Below are 19,149 nucleotides of genomic sequence, written 5' to 3'. Positions count from 1 at the left end.
TCCAACTGATGAAAAGCTGGATGCGATCAGAAATGCACACATTCCCAAGGACGTCTCTGAATTTTGATTTTTTTTGGGGTTGTTTGAATTATTACAGGAAGTTCCTCCCAAACTTGGCTACAGTGTTACATCCACTGAATGAGCTGTTGGGAAAACAGGTCCCTTGGATTGGTCAAAAGAATACGACACAGCATTCAAAGAGTGTAAAAGCCAGTTAGTAGAGAACACCATGTTAGTTCACTATGACGTATCAAAGCAGATTAAGCTAGCGTGTGATGTCTCCATACAGAGTTGGGTTAGTCATTTCTCATGTACTAGATAGTTGGGAGGTGAGACCAATTGCTTTTTCTTCACGCACTCTCTTGCCAGTGAGCAGAATTATGCGCAGATTGAAAGGGAGCTTTGCCATTGATTTTTGGGGTCAAGAAGTTTCACAAATAGTTATATAAAAGCAAAATACTGTGGATGCTGGAATCTGTAATAAAAACAGAGAATGCTGGAAATTTCAGTGGGTCAGGCAGCATCTGTGGAGAGAAAAACAAAGTTAACATTTCGGGTCGACTTTCCACAGATGCTGCCTGACTCGCTGAGATTTCCAGCATTCTGTTTTTATTTCACAAATACATCTTTGGTCATAGGTTCACCATAGTTACTGACCATAAGCCCCTGACAGCAATCCTCCACCCAAAGTCCCCAGTTCCAACCTTAGCTGCAGCCCGAATCAGTACCATTACAGCCACGGAAATGGCCTCCCAGGTAAAGGTTACATGTAGATTTTGATGAGCTAGAAGGACAGCAATTGTCCATAGTGATAGATAGACATTCAAACTGGGTAAAGTTGTTTCTGATGCGGATAATAATAACAAGCAAAACACTAGACAATTTGTGAAGATTGTTTTCTTCATCTGGACTCCCAGAAGAAATTGTTTCTGATAATGCGCCTTAATTTTGTTCAAAAGAGTTCACACAGTTCATGAGCAAAAACGGTGTGAAACATACCAAAGTTTCACCTACTACTCTGCTTCAAATGGTGCAGCAGAGCACACAGTACAAATTGTCAAACATGCCCTCATCAAGCAAATGTTGGATCCAAATCCAAAGAAATGTCAGTTGTTGTTGGACCACAAACTGGCTACTTTTCCGATTACTTATCGGAACACTCCTCATACCACTACTAGTAGAACTCCAGCAGAGTTATTTCTCAAATGACAGCAACGAATCAGCTTCTCGTTGTTAAAGCCAAACTTGGCACAGTCAGTAGAAAAGCAACAAGGCAGGAAGAGAGTAATAATATAGGTAGAGTAAGAGAGAGAAATGGGAAGTTGAATCAGAAGATTAGAGTCAAGAACCAGCACCATAAATGGTTAAAGTGGTTACCAGGAAGAGCAGTGACGTGTGGCCCTCGCATATATTTGGTCAAGATCTTTGATCATGGACAGGTTAGGTTTGTTCACATTGATCATATCTTACTGACAGGTGTGGAATGAGTTGAAAGTTGGGATGATTCAATTTATTCTGTTGAGTCAGATAGTCTTATTACAAGTGGAGTACCAGTGGCAAATCCTACATCAGATGTACCAGAAACAAGTCCAAGAAAAATCAGAATGTAAGTCCGTGTCAGGCAGACAAACAGTCTGAAAGTGTAGAGATTCCAAATGTCGATCAAGGTCAGCCCTTGGAGAAAAATTCTCCTCAGGCTCAGCCTAGAATGAGTCAAAGTCCTGCAACAAGATCGGAAAGTTCTGTTCAAGAAAGAAGGTATCCTCTTCGAAACAGAAAACCAGTGATTAAGTTTAATCTGTAAATATGGAAAATAAGTTATTGGCCCTGAAATTCCGACTCACCGGGTCCGTACGGAGCTCCTACGGACCTGGGAAGGCATCGGAAATGGCGGTTTCCTGCGCGCAATGCGCGTGCGCTGGAAACCAAAATTTCCGATCTGTCAATTTTCTGGCTTGACAGGTGGCCACATCTTGGGGGCGAGGACATTTTGTAAGTGGAAATTTCCGATTTTCACACTTACAGATGTCCTCAAAAATCTTGCACCTGAAAAAGCAAGCGCATAGCCTACTTTTACAAGCGCAAGTATTCACAAAAACATAAAATATGTTTTAATATATCATTAAAAACCCTCCCCACAACGGTAAGTTTATTTAAAAAAAACTTTTTTTAAAAATTGGGAAAATATTTTTTTAAGACATTAATAACTTTAATTTAAATAAATGTAGTGTAATTATTTTCTATTTTTTATTAATGCCTTGGGTGTTCGGGGCTGTGTTTTGGGTGTTTCGGGCACTATCACAATCATAGTAATAGGAGTTTAGGACGCTGCGGAACTCCTATTACGATGATACTTTACCTGATTGGCTGCCCGACCCATGTGACTCAAGCACTAGGCCTGCGCACGCGTCGACGTGCATGCGCTGCGAATCGCAGTAGAAGGTGGCCTCAGCATCGGAAAGTCGAACGTAGGCGCAGCTTAAGGTAGGTGCGTATTTTTTCTCTAAAATGACCGCGGGAACACCAAAACGGAATTTCAGGGCCAATATCTTTTGATGGTGTTACAGAACTGAATAGTAGAATTTGGAAACATAAAGTGGGTTCCATTTGAGAAATGTATACGAAGAGTTGTGTATACAATGCAAGTCATGTACAATTACGATTTGTTACAATTAACTTCTTCATTTAATGATGGGGAAGTGCTGTAGAGTCATCTAGAGATCTATTGATGTAATAATAATAAAGCCATGTGCTGTACAGTTCTTACCCAGGAGCCATGTTGTGCAGTTCTGTGTCTCAAGCGATCACAAAATCCAATCCAATTCAGAGTGCTTGTTAATGTGAAATAAACATTTCTTCCTGTTCCACAGCTCAGTTTACTCCAGGCTATGTCCAGTTTAGAGTTTTCAACAACGAAAAAGCAGCAAATGCTCTGTGCTCTGGGACCAAAGCTATCGGCTGCCACACGGAGCATGTGAGTATGTGGACTAAAAACAGAAAATGATGGAAATATTCAGCAGGTCAGGCAGCATCTTTGGAGAGAGAAACAAAATTATTAGGGTATATTTTTACTTCCGGACCCGCTGGGAGTGGGGTCGGTGGGGGGGCGTCTGGTAGCGCTATCTGGATTTCACTATTTGAAAGGGCAGTGAAAGCAGATTCAATAGTACCTTTCAAAAGAGAATTGGATACAGAAGGGGTGCCATGCTGCCTGTTGGTGGCCCGGCCGAACCTGGGGACATAATTGTCAGGCCAACCTGGCAGCCGGCCAACACAAAAGAACATGGCGGCAGTAGCAGTGCACCCTCCCCCTTTAAGGGAAGCTGCACCGCCGCTGCAGAAGGCCACAGCATCACTGGAGCACTGGGGAAAAGGTTAGGCCGAAGATTTTCCGAGGGGAATGTCACCATCAGAGGATTAGATTGGCGATGCGCATAGTGATGACACGCTTAACATCGATCGGCAGCAGCGAAGTGGTAAGGGGGGATTGGGGCACTGCAAGGAAAGCCGGGAGGGCAATTGGGCTAGCAGCGGCCATTCCACAAAAAGTCGCCGACCACTCCACCCCACTCCGCAGCGTTGCCACCGATTTATGGTGGTGATAGGCCTCAAGGAAAGGGCCAATTTTGGCCCCATAGAATTGAAGTGGGGAAGTTATGCTAAACCTGTATCAAACCTTGGTTATACCACACTTAAAGCACTGTGTACAGTTCTGATCATCATATTATAAAAAGGATATCGAGGCACTGGAGAGGGTGCAGAGAAGATTTACAAGGATGATACCAGAAATACGAGGGGATACATATCAGGAAAGGATGAACAGGTTGGGTCTCTTTTCTCTTGAAAAAAAGAAGGCTAAGGGGTGACCTAATAGAGGTCTTCAAAATTATGAAAGGTTTTCTTAGAGTGGATACTGAGAGAATGTTTCCACTTGTGGAGAAGAGAATAACTGGAGCCAATCGATAGAGGTAATATTCGTCTTTAAATTATGAAAGGTTTTGATAGAGTGGAGCAGCCCCAGGAACCAATGCGGTGCCAACCCAAGTGGGGACAAACGCAAAGTGTGATGTCACTGGAAACCAGGTAGCTGATTATATATTTTGCAGTGAAGCCGGGGCCCAGGGGCGGGTCGAGGCCGGGGCCCAGGGGCGGGGAGCGGGCCGGGGTCCAGGAGCAGGTCAAAGCAAGGGCCCGGGAGCGGGTCGGGGCCGGGGCCCAGGAATGGATTGGGGCCCAGGAGCGGGCTGGGGCCGGGGCCCAGGAGCGGGTCGAGGCCCGGGAGCAGGTCGAGGCCGGGGCCCAGGAGTGGGTCGAGGTCCAGGAGCGAGGTCAGGACCGAGGAGTGGTGCAGTGTGGGCCACCAGCGAGGGCGAGAGGCCTACACTGTCCTATGAAATCCAGAGGGAGAGGATGTGTAGAAAGGAGGATATGTGTGTACTAGGCCCATGCAATCGTCTTCAATCATCTTGGATTCCCTCGCCATTGGACCAAGACCTTGCTCTGCCAAGCCCATGTAGTAGCTGGTGTGCAACGGCCACCCCACATCAAAAGAAGTCATACACAGGCATTTACCAACCTGCAACCACCACACCGTACGGGCCCCCTGATTATCAAGTTCCATGACGAGTCCTTGAACAACATGGACCATTTTCCATACCTCGGGAGCCTACTGTCTGTCATGTTTGTAACCTTCACATAACTGTAACCTTTATGTAACAATACTGTACACTATATACACCTGAGAAATGCACACCTTGACCACAACGGGTGAACTTGTGGGAGACACTCCTCACCTGGTCATCCAGGTATATAAAGGGAGGTCCCACGCAGGGTCAGCACTTCTTGGTCCTGGGAATAAAGGTTCAGGTCACGTAGTGACCTTGTCTGCAGTACATGTCTCATGTGATTCTATAGTAAGGTGTAAGGACACCACATTTGGCGACGAGAAACGGGAATCAGCTACCCACGAGGATGGCCACCGGTCGCACAGAGGAATGGTACTGTGTTGAGGACTGGGACGATTTCGTTGAGCGGCTCCAACAGAGCTTTGTCACGAAGGACTGGCTGGGAGAGGAAGTGGCTGGCAAGCGGAGGTGCATCTACTGACCAGCTGTGGATCCAAGATGTATGCGCTGATGAAAGACCTGCTCGCACCAGAGAAGCCAGCGGACAAGTCCTTCGGTGAGCACCTCAAACCGGCGAGCAGTACACACATGGCCCAGCACCGGTTCTATACACACCAGCGGCGGGAGGGACAAAGCATATATCGGACTTCGTTGCCGACCTTCGGTGTTTGGCCAGCCTCTGTAAGTTCACAGATGCCTGCAGGGGGGAGATGTTAAGGGATTTCTTCATTGAGGGCATTGGTCATGCCGGGATTTTCAGGAAGCTTATTGAGACCAAGGACTTGACTTTGGAAAGGGCAACATTGATAGCTCAGACCTTCATGACAGGGGAAGAGGAGACCAAGATAATTTACGCGCGCAGCCCTGGTTCCAACGTGGCGATGGACCAGGGAGTTAACATTGTAAATGAGACTCAGAACCCCGCAGGCAGGCAAGGGCAATTCGACACCGCCCAGGCAGCAACAGACTCTAGGGTGGGCCAGCAACAGAGACAATGGCAGGGGGATCGGCAATTCACGCCATCACAAGGGACAATGCGTCCCGGGATGGGACCATTGACACTCAGCAACAGAGTGCTCAGGAGTAATCAAAGAGACAATCAGAGAGGAATGCCTGTTAACAGTTCCTTTGTTCACAACAATCTCAGCTCATGCTGGATGTGCGGTGGCAGACATGCTGCAAAAACCTGTAGGAACTGTAGGTTCAATTTATCTGTAGAAATTGTAACTTCAGTGGACATCTGGCCAGAATGTGCAGAAAGCCCATAGCGAGGATAGTTTACGAGGCAGAGGAACCAGACGAGGGGTCTGCAAGGCAGGGTGATGCTTGGGGCAAAGCTATGGATGCTGAAGTACCGCGGGTTCATGTGGCAGACGTCCACAGCTCGTATACCAAAATGCCACCTATGATGATGAAAGTTCTATTAAATGGCATCCCGGTACGCATGGAGCTGGACACAGAAGCCAGCCACTTATGAGTGCTCAACAATTTGAAAAACTCTGGCCACTCAAAGCTAACAGGCCCAAACTGGAACGTATTGACACGCAGCTATGGACGTACACCAGAGAGATCATCCCAGTACTAGGCAGTGCAAACTTGGTGGTCACACACAATGGATCGGAGAACCGGCTGCCACTCTGGATTGTCCTGGGGAATGGTCCCGCGCTCTTGGGGAGGAGCTGGCTAGTCGAGATGAACTGGAAATGGGGGGGATGTGCACGCCATTTCATCTGTGGAGCCGAAGTTCATGCTCACAGGTCTTACAGAAATTCGAGCCACTTTTTCAACCAGGTGTCGGGACCATTAAGGGCACCAAAATAGTGATGCGCAGCACCCCAGATGCCAGACCAGTGCACCACAAAGCCAGCGCCGTGCCGTATATGATGTGTGAGAGAATTGAGAGTAAGTGGACAGGCTGCTAAGAGAGGGCATAATTTCGCCTGTTGAATTCAGTGACTGGGCAAGCCCCATCGTTCCTGTCCTTAAAGCGGATGGCTCGGTCAGGATTTGTGGGGACTACAAGGCCACCATCAACCGAGTGTCACTACAGGACCAATACCCGCTTCCGAGAGCGGAGGATCTTTTTGCCACACTGGCAGGTGGCAAGCTGTTCACCAAGTTGGACCTCACTTCAGCGTACATGACTCAGGAATTGGCTGAAGAATCCAAACTTCTGACCACCATCACTATGCACAAGGGGCTATTCGTTTACAACAGGTGTCCGTTCGGCATTCGTTCAGTGGCCGCCATCTTCCAGAGGAACATGGAACGCTTGCTTAAATCCATCCCTGGAACAATCGTATTCCAAGATGACATCCTAATCATGGGTCGAGACACTGAGGAACACCTCCACAACCTGGAGGAAGTGCTACGCCGACTGCACCGGGCAGGCTTGTGACTAAAGAAGTCCAAGTGTATGTTTTTGGCCCCAGAGGTCGAGTTTTTGGGCAGGAGGGTTGCCGCAGATGGGATCCGGCCTAACTAATCCAAAACGGAGGTGATCCGTCATGCGCCCAGGCCCGACAACACATCGGAGGTGCCGTCATTTCTGGGACTATTGAACTACTTCAGGAACTTTCTGCTGAACTTAAGCACATTGTTGGAGCCGCTGCAAGTGCTCCTGTGTAAGGGTTGTGAATGGTTTTGGGGGGACTGTCAGAACGGACTTTCAATCGAGCGTGGAAGCTGCTTTGATCTAACAAGCTGTTGACTTTGTACAACCCCTGTAAGAAACTGGTTTTAACGTGTGATGCATCATCCTATGGGGTTGGGTGCATGTTGCAGCAGAATAATGATCAGGGCCAATTCCAACCTGTGGCTTATGCCTCCAGGTTGCTCCCCCAGGCAGAACGGGGTTATGGGATGGTTGAAAAGGAAGCACTCGCCTGTGTCTACGGGGTGAAAAAGATGCATCAGTACCTTTTCGGCAGCAGGTTAGAGTTAGAAACGGACCACAAATCATTAACATCCCTGTTGTCCGCCAGCAAGGCTGTCAATGCCAATGCGTCAGCTCGCATACAGCGGTGGGCCCTCACGCTGGCTGCGTATGACTACACCATACAGCACCGGACAGGCACCGAAAATTGCGCTGACGCGTTCTGCAAGCTCCTACTGGCGACCACCGAGGGGGCATCGGAGCAAAGCGCGGAGATGGTCATGGCCGTTGAGGCTTTCAACACCGCAGGCTCCCCTATCACAGCCCACAAGCTCAAAATCTGGACCAACAGATAAAGAAATGTGTCCTGACTGGGAATTGGGCGCCCGTACACGGAGTATGCCCCGAGGAGGTCAGGCCGTTTCACAGACGGATGGACGAGCTCTCCATCCAAGCCGACTGCCTACTATGGGGCAGCCGGGTAGTCATGCCCCAGAAAGGAAGGGAAGCATTCATCAGGGAACTCCACAGCGAGCACCCAGGCATCGTGCTAATGAAGGCCATTGCCCGGTCACATATATGGTGGCCGGGAATTGTCTCACTGGGTTTGCAGGTGCACAACATGTGCTCAGCTGGGAAATGCCCCCAGGGAGGCCCCACTCAGCCCGTGGCCCTGCCCCACCAGGCCATGGTCACGTATTCACATCGGCTACATGGGTCCATTCATGGGAAAAATGTTCCTGATTATTGTCGATGCGTATTCGAAATGGATCGAGTGCATTATATTGAATTCGTGCATGACATCCACCACCGTGGAGAGTCTGTGTACTGTTTTTGCGACCCACGGCTTGCCGGACATCCTGGTTAGCAATAATGGCACGTGTTTCACGAGTTATGAATTCCAGGAGTTTATGTCGGGTAATGGTATCAAACATGTCAGGACAGTACCGTTCAAGCCAGCTTCCAATGGCCAGGCGGAATGTGTGGTTCAAATCATAAAACAAGGCATGCTCCAGATTCAAGGACCCTCCCTTCAGTACCGCCTATCGTGCCTCCTGCTGGCCTATAGGTCCCGGCTGCATTCGCACACGGGAGTCACGCCCGCGGAACTACTCATGAAACACGCTTAAAACACGGCTGTCCCTCATTCATTCAGCACTGTCAAACATTGTTGAGGGCAAGCGCCAGTCCCAAATCGAGTGCCATGATCGCAACTCGGTAGGGAGATGCATAGAAATCGATGACCCTGTATTCGTTCTCAATCATGCTTTGGGACCTAAGTGGCTTGAGGGTACTGTAATTGGCAAAGAGGAGAATAGGGTCATAGTGGTCAGACTTAACAATGGGCAGATATGCCACAAACATCTGGACCAAGTAAAGAAAAGGTTCAGCATGGACACTGAGGAACGTGAGGAAGATCATGAAATCTTGGTCCTGGGAATAAAGGTTCAGGTCATGTAGTGACCTTGTCTGCAGTACATGCCTCGTGTGATTCTATAGTAAGGTGTAAGGACACCACACTGTAAAGTTCGAGACCTTGAACGTCAGGACCCTCATGGACAACCCCAACAGCGACAGACCGGAACACCTCACTGCTATCGTTGCCCAGGAATTCAGATGATTTGACATACATATCGCTGCGCTAAGGAGGTCCCTTTTACCAGTTTAATTTGCCGTGTTTCCATTCTGTCCTCCAAACTTCACCGGGGCAATCACTTGGCAGGAGGCTGGTTTTCCTGGCCAGCAACCGGCCAGAGACACACACAGACAGGCAGACAGATACATACAGAGACAGAAATACAGATACAGACACACAGACAGACGGAGACAAGGACTGAGAGACAGGCAGACAGATACAGACACACAGTGTCAGGGGCAGTACTGAGAGCGCTGCACTGTGTCAGAGGAACATACTGAGGGAATGCTGCATTGTCGCTGGGGCAGTACTGAGAGATCCATACTGAGGGAGTGCTGCGCTGTCCATGGGACAGTATTGAGGGAGAGCTGCACTGTCGGAGAGCAGTACTGAGGGAACGCCGCACTGTCGGAGGGGCTGTGCTGAGGGAGCACCACACTGTCGGAGGGACAGTACTGAGAGAGTGCTGCACTGTCGGAGGGGCAGTACTGAGGGAGTGCGATATGTGTGCGCACTAGGTCCGTGCAGCAGAGCAGGTCTCCAGTTGTCTTGGGTAATCCTTGCCACTGGACCAAGACCTAGCTCTGTTAAGCCTGTGTGGTGGCTAGTGCGCAATGGCCACCACGTTAAAATAATCCACACACAGGCAGCTTCCACCCTTGAGGATGTAGTTCGGGTTCTTCATTTGAAACACCGATGAACTCATCATTTTTTTTTGGCGTGGAAGTAAGTCATCCTCGTTTCGAGGGACTGCCTATGATGATGATGACTAAGGGAGTGCTGCGCTGTTTGAGGGGTAGTTTTGAGGGAGCGCTGTACTGTAGGAGGGACAGTTTTGAGGGAGCACTGCACTGTCGGAGGGGCAGTACTCTAAGGGAGGTGCCGCCTTTTAGATGAGACGTTAAACCAAGGCTCCATCTACTCTCTCAGGTGGACTTAAAAGATTCTATCGTACTATTTCGAAAAAGAGTAGGGGAGTTATCCCTGGTGTCCTGGGCAATGTTTATTCCTCAACCAACATCACTAAACCATTATCTGCAGTGGGAGCTTGCTGTGTACAAAATGGCTGATGTGTTTCCTACATTACAACAGTGACTACACTCAGCGTTTCATTGGCTGTAAAGTGCTTTGGGATGTCCTGAGGTTGTGAAAGGCGCTATATAATTGCAACCCTTTATTTTTTCTGTAGGCTAACATGAAAGCCAATAAGCATGAGCATCATTCTGCAAATAGTAATAAGATGTATATTTCCGGTTAATATGTTTGTTTGGAGTTACTGGTTGAGGGAGGAATGTTTGCCAGAATACTGTAGGAAGTCCCTGCCTTTAGAAAACTTATAACGCAACTATCATTGGTTTAACATCTCATCCAAACAACGGCATCTCCAGCAGTGCAGCACTCCCTCAGTACTGACCCTCAACAGTGCGACACTCCCTCAGTGCTGCCCCTCCGACAGTGCAGCAGTCCCTCAGTACTGCCCCTCCGACAGAGCAGCATGCCCTCAGCATTGCACTGTAGTGTCAGCCTAGGTTTTTGTGCTCAAGTCTCGAGAGTGGAATTTGAACTCTGTCTCAGAGGCGAGGGTGCTGCCCACTGAAGCATGGCTGACAATGGCGGCTGAATAACAGTGACTGCACCTCAAAACTGTAAAGTCCTTACTCAATAGTATAAAACCATACTCGGCACATCCTGGGGACAAGGTCACACACAGACCTTACTTCTTTATTTACAGCACAAAGACAACCCAACCCTGCGTGGAACTTCCCTTTATATACCTGGGTGCACAGGTATGGGGCAGTCTCCCAAAAGTGCACCTCTTGTGGTCAAGGTGTGCATCAAGGTCAAGTGTGTACAGTAATATAGTGGTGTTACATACATGACATCACCTCCCCCCCCCCCCCCAAAGTCTGATTGGGATCATAGGTTCAGTCTTTCAGGTGATCTACGCTCCCTCATGGAGCGCCGCAGTTGGGGCTCTGGTTGTTAGACACTAACGTGAGTGTCTGTCACCTGTGGTGATTCCGGGCTGACCGCAGGGACTGTGCATTCTGCTGATTGCTCTTGTTGCTTGTTCACTGGCGGTGGTGTGAGTTGCAACTCATGGTCTTCTTCAGGTTCCTCCGAGTTGGTGCTGAACCTTTTTTTTAACTTGGTCCAGATGCTTGCGGCATATCTGACCATTGTTGAGTTTTACCACAATGACCCTATTTCCCTCTTTCAGTTACAGTACCCTCAAGCCATTTGGGCCCCATGGCGTGATTGAGGATGAATACGGGATCATTTATTTCTATACACCTTCCCCTTGAATTGCAGTCTTGGTACGCGTTTTGAGACTGGCGCTTGCCCTCAACAATGTCGGTCAGGACTGGGTGAATGAGGAACAATTGAGTTTTGAGTGTCCCTTTAATTAGTAGCTCTGCGGGCGGGACCCCCGTGAGCGAGTGCGGTCGGGATCTATAGGCCAGCAGGAGGCGCAATAGGCGGCATTGTAGGGGGTCCTTGGATCCTGAGCATACCTTGCTTAATGATTTGGACCGCACATTCCGCCTGGCCATTGGAGGCCGGCTTGAATGGCGCTGTCCTGACGTGGTTAATGCCATTACCCGACATGAACTCCCGGAATTCGTAGCTTGTGAAAAATGGGCCATTATCACTAACCAGGATGTCCAGCAAGCCATGGGTTGCGAAGATCGCATGTTAGCTTTCCACGGTGGTGGATGTTGTGCATGAATTCAAAATGATGCACTCGATCCATTTCGAGTACGCGTCCACCACGATGAGAAACGTCTTTCCCATGAACGGGCCCGCATAGTCTACATGAATGCGTGACCATGGCCTGGTGGGCCCGGGCCATGGGCTGAGCGGGGCCTCCCTGCGGGCATTACCGAGCTGGGCACATGTCGTGCACCTGCGAACACAGTGTTCCAGGTCTGAATCAATCCCAGGCCACCAAACGTGTGACTGGGCAATGGCCTTCATCAGCACGATGCCTGGGTGCTCCCTGTGGAGCTCCCTGATGAATGCCTCCCTCCCCTTCTGGGGCATAACTACCCGGCTGCCCCATAGTAGGCAGCCTGGATAGAGAGCTCATCCATCGTCTGTGGCAAGGTCTGACCTCCTCAGGGCATGCTCCATGTGTAGGCGCCCAATCCCCAGTCAGAACACATTTCTTAATCAGGGATAGGAGGGGATCCCTGTTTGTCCAGATTTTGATCTAGCGGGCTGTGATGGGGGAGCATGCACTGTCGAAGGCATTGACAGCCATGACCATCTCAGTACTTTGCTCCGCTGTCCCCTCAGTGGTGGCCAGCAGAAGCCTGCTGAGCGCGTCTGCGCAATTTTCGTTGCAACATGCACCCAACCCCATAGGATGATGCATCACATGTCAGAACCAATTTTTTTTACAGGAGTCGTACAGGGTCAACTATTTGTTAGAACAAAGTAAGTTCCGCGGCGATCGAAAGCCCGTTCCTAACAGTCCCCCCAAAACTAATCACACCCCTTTCGCAGGAGCATGTGTAACGACTCCAGCAATGTGCTCAAGTTCGGCAGACAGTTCCCGAAATAGTTCAACAGTCCCAGGAATGAACGCAACTTCGATGTGTTGCAGGGCCTGGGTGCTCATCGAATCGCTTCTGTTTTGGATTCGGTGGGCCGAAACCCATCTGCAGCAGCCCTCCTGCCCAGAAACTCAACCTCAGGAGCTAAAAACACGCATTTAGACTTCTTGAGTCACAGGCCTACCCGCTCCAGTCGGCGTAGCACTTCCCCCAGATTGTGGAGGTGTTCCTCGGTGTCTTGACCCGTGATGAGGATATCGTCCTGAAATACGATTGTTCCAGGTATGGATTTGAGTAGGCTTTCCATGTTTCTTTGACATTCAGTCAGCGGCCGTGATTTTTTCAAATGGGCACCTGTTATAAATGAACAGTCCCTTGTGCATGATGATGGTGGTCAGTAGTTTAGATTCGTCGGCCAGTTCCTGAGTCATATAGGCTGAAGTGAGGCCCAACTTGGTGAACAGCTTGCCGCCTGCCAGCATGGCGCAAATGTCCTCCGCTCTCGGCAGGGGTATTGATCTTGTAGGGACACCCAATTGATGATGGCCTTGTAGTCGCCACAGATCCTGACAGAACCATCTGCTTTTAGGACGGGAACGATGGGGCTCGCCCAGTCGCTGAATTCAACGGGCAAGATGATGCCCTCTCTCAACAGCCGGTCCAACTCGCTCTCGATTTTTTTCACGCATCACATACGACACCGCTCTGGCTTTGTGGTGCACTGGCCTCGTGTTCGGGGTGATGTGTATCACTATTTTAGTGCCTTTGAAAGTCCCGACACCAGGTTGAAATAGTGAATCGAATTGTAGGACTTGTGAGCACGGACTTCGCTCCACAGATGACATTGTGTGAACGTCCCCCATTTCCAGTTCATCTCAGCTAACCAGCTCCTCCCCAACAGTGCGGGACAATCTAGAGCGGCAGCCGATTCACTAGTCCATTGTGTGTGACAGCCAACATTGCACTGCCTAGCACCAGAATAATCTCTTTAGTGTACCTCCGTAATTGTGTCTCAATGCGTTCTAGTTTGGGTCTACTGGCTTTGATGGGCCATAGTTTCTCGAATTGCCGAACACCCATGAGTGACTGGCTGGCCCCCGTGTCCAGCTGCATGCGTACTGGAATGCCGTTTAGTAAAACCCTCATCATCATTGGTGGCGTTCTGGTGTATGCACTGTGAAGATTCGCCACATGGACCCGCTGAACCTCTGCGTCCATCGATTTGCCCCAAAAGTCATCCTGCCTCAAACAACCCTCTTCTGGTTCATCCGTCTGGTTGCAGGCTTCCTGCACATTCGAGCTAAATGGCCAGGGAGATTGCAGTTCCTGCACACAAACTGTTGAAATCTGCAAGATCTGGCTGAGTGTTTACCCCCACCCCTCCAGCATGAGTTAAAGTTTCCATTGTTGGGAATGAAAGGACTATGGCCAGGCATTCCACGCTGAATGTCCCTTTGACTGCTCTTAAGTACCCTATTAGTGGGTGTCAATGGCCCCATCCCAGGCCACATTGTTCACTGTGATGGCGTAAATGTCTGTTCAGCCTGCCATTGTCTCTGTGGAAAACCTACTCTGGGGTCTATGGTTGCCTGGGAGGTGTTGGACTGCCCCTGCCTGCCTGCAGGGCACTGAGTCACAGTAATAATGTTGACTCCCTGATCCATCACCGTAATTGGGGGCAGAATTGCGCTCATATATCGTTTTCGTCTCTTCCTCCCACACCATGAAAGTTTGAGCCATCAACGCCGCCACTTCCAAGGTCAAATCCTTCGTCTCAATTAATTTACGGTAAATTCCCATTTGACCAATGCCCTCGATAAAGAACTCCCTTAGCACCTCCCCTCTACAGGCATCTGTATACTTAGAGGCTGGCCAAACGCCGAAGGTCCGCTGCAAAGTCCGGTATGCTCTGTCCTTCACGACGTCTGTGGGTGTAGAATCTGTGTCGGGCCATGTGTACACTGCTCACTGGTTTGAGGTACTCCCCGATCAACTTGCTGAGCTCCTCAAAGGTTTTGTCCACCGGCTTTTCGGGTGCCAGTAAGTCCTTCATGAGTGTGTAAGTCTTTGGTCCGCAGCTGGTCAAGAGGTGAGCCCTGCGCTTCTCAGCCGCAGCATCCCCCAGCCATTCCTTCATAACAAAACTCTGCTGAAGCCTCTCAACAAAATCGTCCCAATCATCCCCAACACAGTAATGTTCTTCTGTGCTACCGGTGGCCATTCTCGTTGGTCGTGAATTTTTCTTTCTCGTCGCTACTGTAAAGTCCTTATTCAATAGTATAAAACCACACGAGGCACATCCTGGTGACAAGGTCACACACAGACGTTACTTCTTTATTTACAGCACAAAGACAACCCAACCCTGCGTGGGACCTCCGTTTATATACCTGGGTGCCCAGGTATGGGACAGTCTCCCACAAGTGCATCTCTTGTGGTCAAGGTGTGCATCAAGGTCAAGTGTGTACAGTAATACAGTGGTGTTACATTCATGACAAAAACAGTGCAATTGATGTGAGCTATTTGGTACGTTGGTGAGCAACGTGATTATTTTTGTACCCGTTAGAAGATACTGGACAATGAATATTGGAGGGCGAATGAATTCAGCACAGCTATAATTGCATCTCTGCAACTAGATCCTTTGTCCCACAGCTGGAACCATCCCCACTGCTCGAATTAGAGCCACAGCTGGAACCATTGTCCCCAAATATAGAACTTCTGTTCCTACATTTAGACCCTATTCCTACACTTAGAATCTCTTCCTAAATCTAGAACCTCTGTTCCCTCAGATAGAGACAACCCTCACAGCTAGAACCAGACCCACATCTAGAACCAATGTACCCACATCAACTATCTCTGTCCACATCAGTCTCCTCTGCTTCCACATCTAGAACCTCTGCTTTCACAGCGAGAACCTCTGTTCCCAGCACTAGAACCAGCACCCCATATTCCAGTAGGCCCAGGAATCTTGTCCAGCTTTCCCCCCAGATTATCCTTACATTGTCCACTTGGTATTTTTTCGTTCAGTTCCCCGAGATGAATATCAGTGTGTGGGGAGGAGATATTCATGGCTACGCTGTCTAATAGAAACATAGAAACATAGAAACATAGAAAATAGGTGCAGGAGTAGGCCATTCGGCCCTTCTAGCCTGCACCGCCATTCAATGAGTTCATGGCTGAACATTCAACTTCAGTACCCCATTCCTGCTTTCTCGCCATACCCCTTGATCCCCCTAGCAGTAAGGACCTCATCTAACTCCTTTTTGAATATATTTAGTGAATTGGCCTCAACAACTTTCTGTGGTAGAGAATTCCACAGGTTCACCACTCTCTGGGTGAAGAAGTTCCTCCGCATCTCGGTCTTAAATGGCTTACCCCTTATCCTTAGACTGTGACCCCTGGTTCTGGACTTCCCCAACATTGGGAACATTCTTCCTGCATCTAACCTGTCTAACCCTGTCAGAATTTTATATGTTTCTATGAGGTCCCCTCTCATTCTTCTGAACTCCAGTGAATACAAGCCCAGTTGATCCAGTTTTTCTTGATAGGTCAGTCCCGCCATCCCGGGAATCAGTCTGGTGAACCTTCGCTGCACTCCCTCAATAGCAAGAATGTCCTTCCTCAGGTTAGGAGACCAAAACTGTACACAATACTCCAGGTGTGGCCTCACCAATGCCCTGTACAACTGTAGCAACACCTCCCTGCCCCTGTACTCAAATCCCCTTGCTATGAAGGCCAACATGCCATTTGCTTTCTTAACCGCCTGCTGCACCTGCATGCCAACCTTCAATGACTGATGTACCATGACACCCAAGTCTCTTTGCACCTCCCCTTTTCCTAATCTGTCACCATTCAGATAATAGTCTGTCTCTCTGTTTTTACCACCAAAGTGGATAACCTCACATTTATCCACATTATACTTCATCTGCCATGCATTTGCCCACTCACCTAACCTATCCAAGTCGCTCTGCAGCCTCACAGCATCCTCCTTGCAGCTCACACTGCCACCCAACTTAGTGTCATCCGCAAATTTGGAGATACTACATTTAATCCCCTCATCTAAATCATTAATGTACAGTGTAAACAGCTGGGGCCCCAGCACAGAACCTTGCGGTACCCCACTAGTCACTGCCTGCCATTCTGAAAAGTACCCATAATGGGCAGGGTGAGCATTGTCAGGTCAGTTGGTCATTTCTTTCGCTGTCTGCATGTGTTTGCCTGGGTCACTGACCCCATAAGTGACTGGCCCTTATTCAGTTGTGCCTCTTTCTCGCAGCAATGTATTGGAGGAGGGGGCTTCTTCCCCGAGGGCAACCCACGACAGTGCGGCGATTTCAGCGGCTTCGACTGGAATGGTTATGGTACTGGGAGCGAATGGAGCACCTCCAAGGAAATGCTCGAGTCAGCTGTGCTTCTATTCTACCGATGATGAAAGCAAAGTGTCTGCCAACTGACCTCGTGGCTAATTCTACATCAGCCGTACTGCCTGAACCAGGGAATAACACCCATCAACATCACGCAAAGCTTGTAACGGTTTCCAATTCCTGAATCGTAAAACCTTTTCCAGTCATTCCCAATCCATAGACTCCCAATGGACCAACCCCCTTCGCAGTCAATCCCATTCCATAGAATCTCAATGGATTAATCTGCTTCCCAGTCAATCCCATTCCAAAGAATCCCATTGGACCAACCCACTTCCCATTCAATCCTAATTCATAGAATCCCAATGCACCAAAACCCTTCCCAGTCAACCCCCTTCCCAGTCAATCACGTTCCATAGAATCCCAATGCACCAACTCCCTTCTGAGTTATTCCAATTTCATAGAATCCCAACAGACCAAACCCCTTCCCAGCAATTCCCATTCCAAAGAATCCCAATGGACCAAACCTTTTCCCAGTCGCTCCCATTCCTAAGTTCCTAGATAAAACCCTATTTTAAAGATATCTGCACCAGTCCATCTCTGCTGCTTGTGATTCTATGTGACTGCAAGCATAGTAAACTTTCCCTACTTGACCTTCTCAACCTGTCTGCAGCCTTTGACATCGTTGACCACAGCACTCTACTCCAACGCCTCTCCTGTCATCGAGTTGGGTGGGACTGCACGCGCCTAATTCCATTCTTATCTATCCAGTCATAGCCAGAGAATTATCATCAATTGCTTCTCTTGTCTCTCCCGCGCTGTTACCTCTGGTGTCCCCAAGGATGGAAACTTCGCCCCCTCTTATTTCTCATCTACATACTGCCCCTTGTGACATTCATCCATAATCACAATGTCAGGTTGCACATGTATGCTGACGACACCCAGCTCTACCTCACCACCACCACTCTTGATTACTTCACACTCTCTATATTATCAGAATGTCCATCCACCATCCAATACTGGGTGAACAGAAATTTCCTCTAAATGTTGGGAAGAGTCCACACCACAAACTCCATTTCTGAGCCATCAACTCCATCCCTCTCCCTGGCAACTGTGAGGTGGAACCAGACCATTCCCAACCTTGGTGTCATATTTGATGTTGAGTTGAGCTTTCCACATATCTGCACCATCAACAAGACTGCCTACTTCCACCTCCATAATATCACCCTACTCAGTTCTTCCGCTGCTGAAACCCTCATCCATGTCTTTGTTACCTCCAGACTTGAGTATTCCAACGCTGTCCTGGCCAGCCTCCCATATTCAACCCTCCATAAACCAAAGGCCATGCATATCCTAACTCGCACCAAGCTCCGTTCACCCATCACCCTCTGCTCACTGACCGACATAGGCTGGTAAGCCCTCAATTTAAAAATTCCCATCCTTGTTTTCAAATCCCTCCATGGCCGTGACCCTCCCTGCATCTGTAATCTCCTCCAGCCCTACAACTCTCAAATATCTCTGTGCTCCTCGATTCTTGCCTCTTACACATCCCATTGGTGGCCGTGCCTTCAGCTGCCTAGGCTCTAAGCTCTAGGATCCCTCCCTAAACCTCTCTACCTCTCTTTCCTCCTTTAAGATGCTCCTTAAAACCTACCTCTGACCAAGCTTTTGTTCAATTGCCCTAATATCTCCTTACGTGGCTCGGTGTCAAATGTTGTTTGATAACGCTGTAGTGAAGCGAGTTGGGACATTTTACTATGTTAAAGGCAAGTTTTTGTTGTTGTTGCCCCTGCCTTCTGCATAAAAAATGTATCTACAGGTTGCACTTTCTTCAATGCTCTTTTTCTAAAATATACACACAACTTAGTTCCCTTTATTGCTCCTGCCATCAGAGTCCACTCTGCTTACCTGTCTGTTCTATTGCCACCTCTCTGTCCCTTCGGCTAACCTGTCTGTTCTATTGCCACCTCTCTGTCCCTTCGGTTAACCAGTCTGTTCTATTGCCAGTTCACTGTCCCTTCGGCTAACCTGTCTGTTCTATTGCTACCTCTCTGTCCCTTCGGCTAACCTGTCTGTTCTATTGCCACCTCTCTGT

General features: G+C 48.9%; 1 protein-coding gene across 2 annotated transcripts in view; it reads left to right on the top strand.

The window, feature by feature from the left end:
- Positions 1–18,866, top strand: part of LOC139278673 (intelectin-1a-like) — a 142,871-nt gene extending 124,005 nt beyond the window's left edge. For both annotated transcript variants that reach the window (XM_070897720.1, XM_070897721.1), the window contains 2 exons: positions 2,871–2,974; positions 16,970–18,866. In XM_070897720.1, the coding sequence (XP_070753821.1) occupies positions 2,871–2,974; positions 16,970–17,122 (257 nt within the window). In that variant the 3' untranslated portion in view covers positions 17,123–18,866. The remainder of the gene's footprint in view (positions 1–2,870; positions 2,975–16,969) is intronic.
- The last annotated feature ends 283 nt before the right edge of the window (positions 18,867–19,149 follow it).

This window comes from Pristiophorus japonicus, chromosome 13, assembly GCF_044704955.1.
Source record: "Pristiophorus japonicus isolate sPriJap1 chromosome 13, sPriJap1.hap1, whole genome shotgun sequence".
Lineage (NCBI taxonomy): Eukaryota > Metazoa > Chordata > Chondrichthyes > Pristiophoridae > Pristiophorus > Pristiophorus japonicus.
Note: the sequence above shows the minus strand (reverse complement) of the source record. Positions and strands in the feature narration are given on the sequence as shown.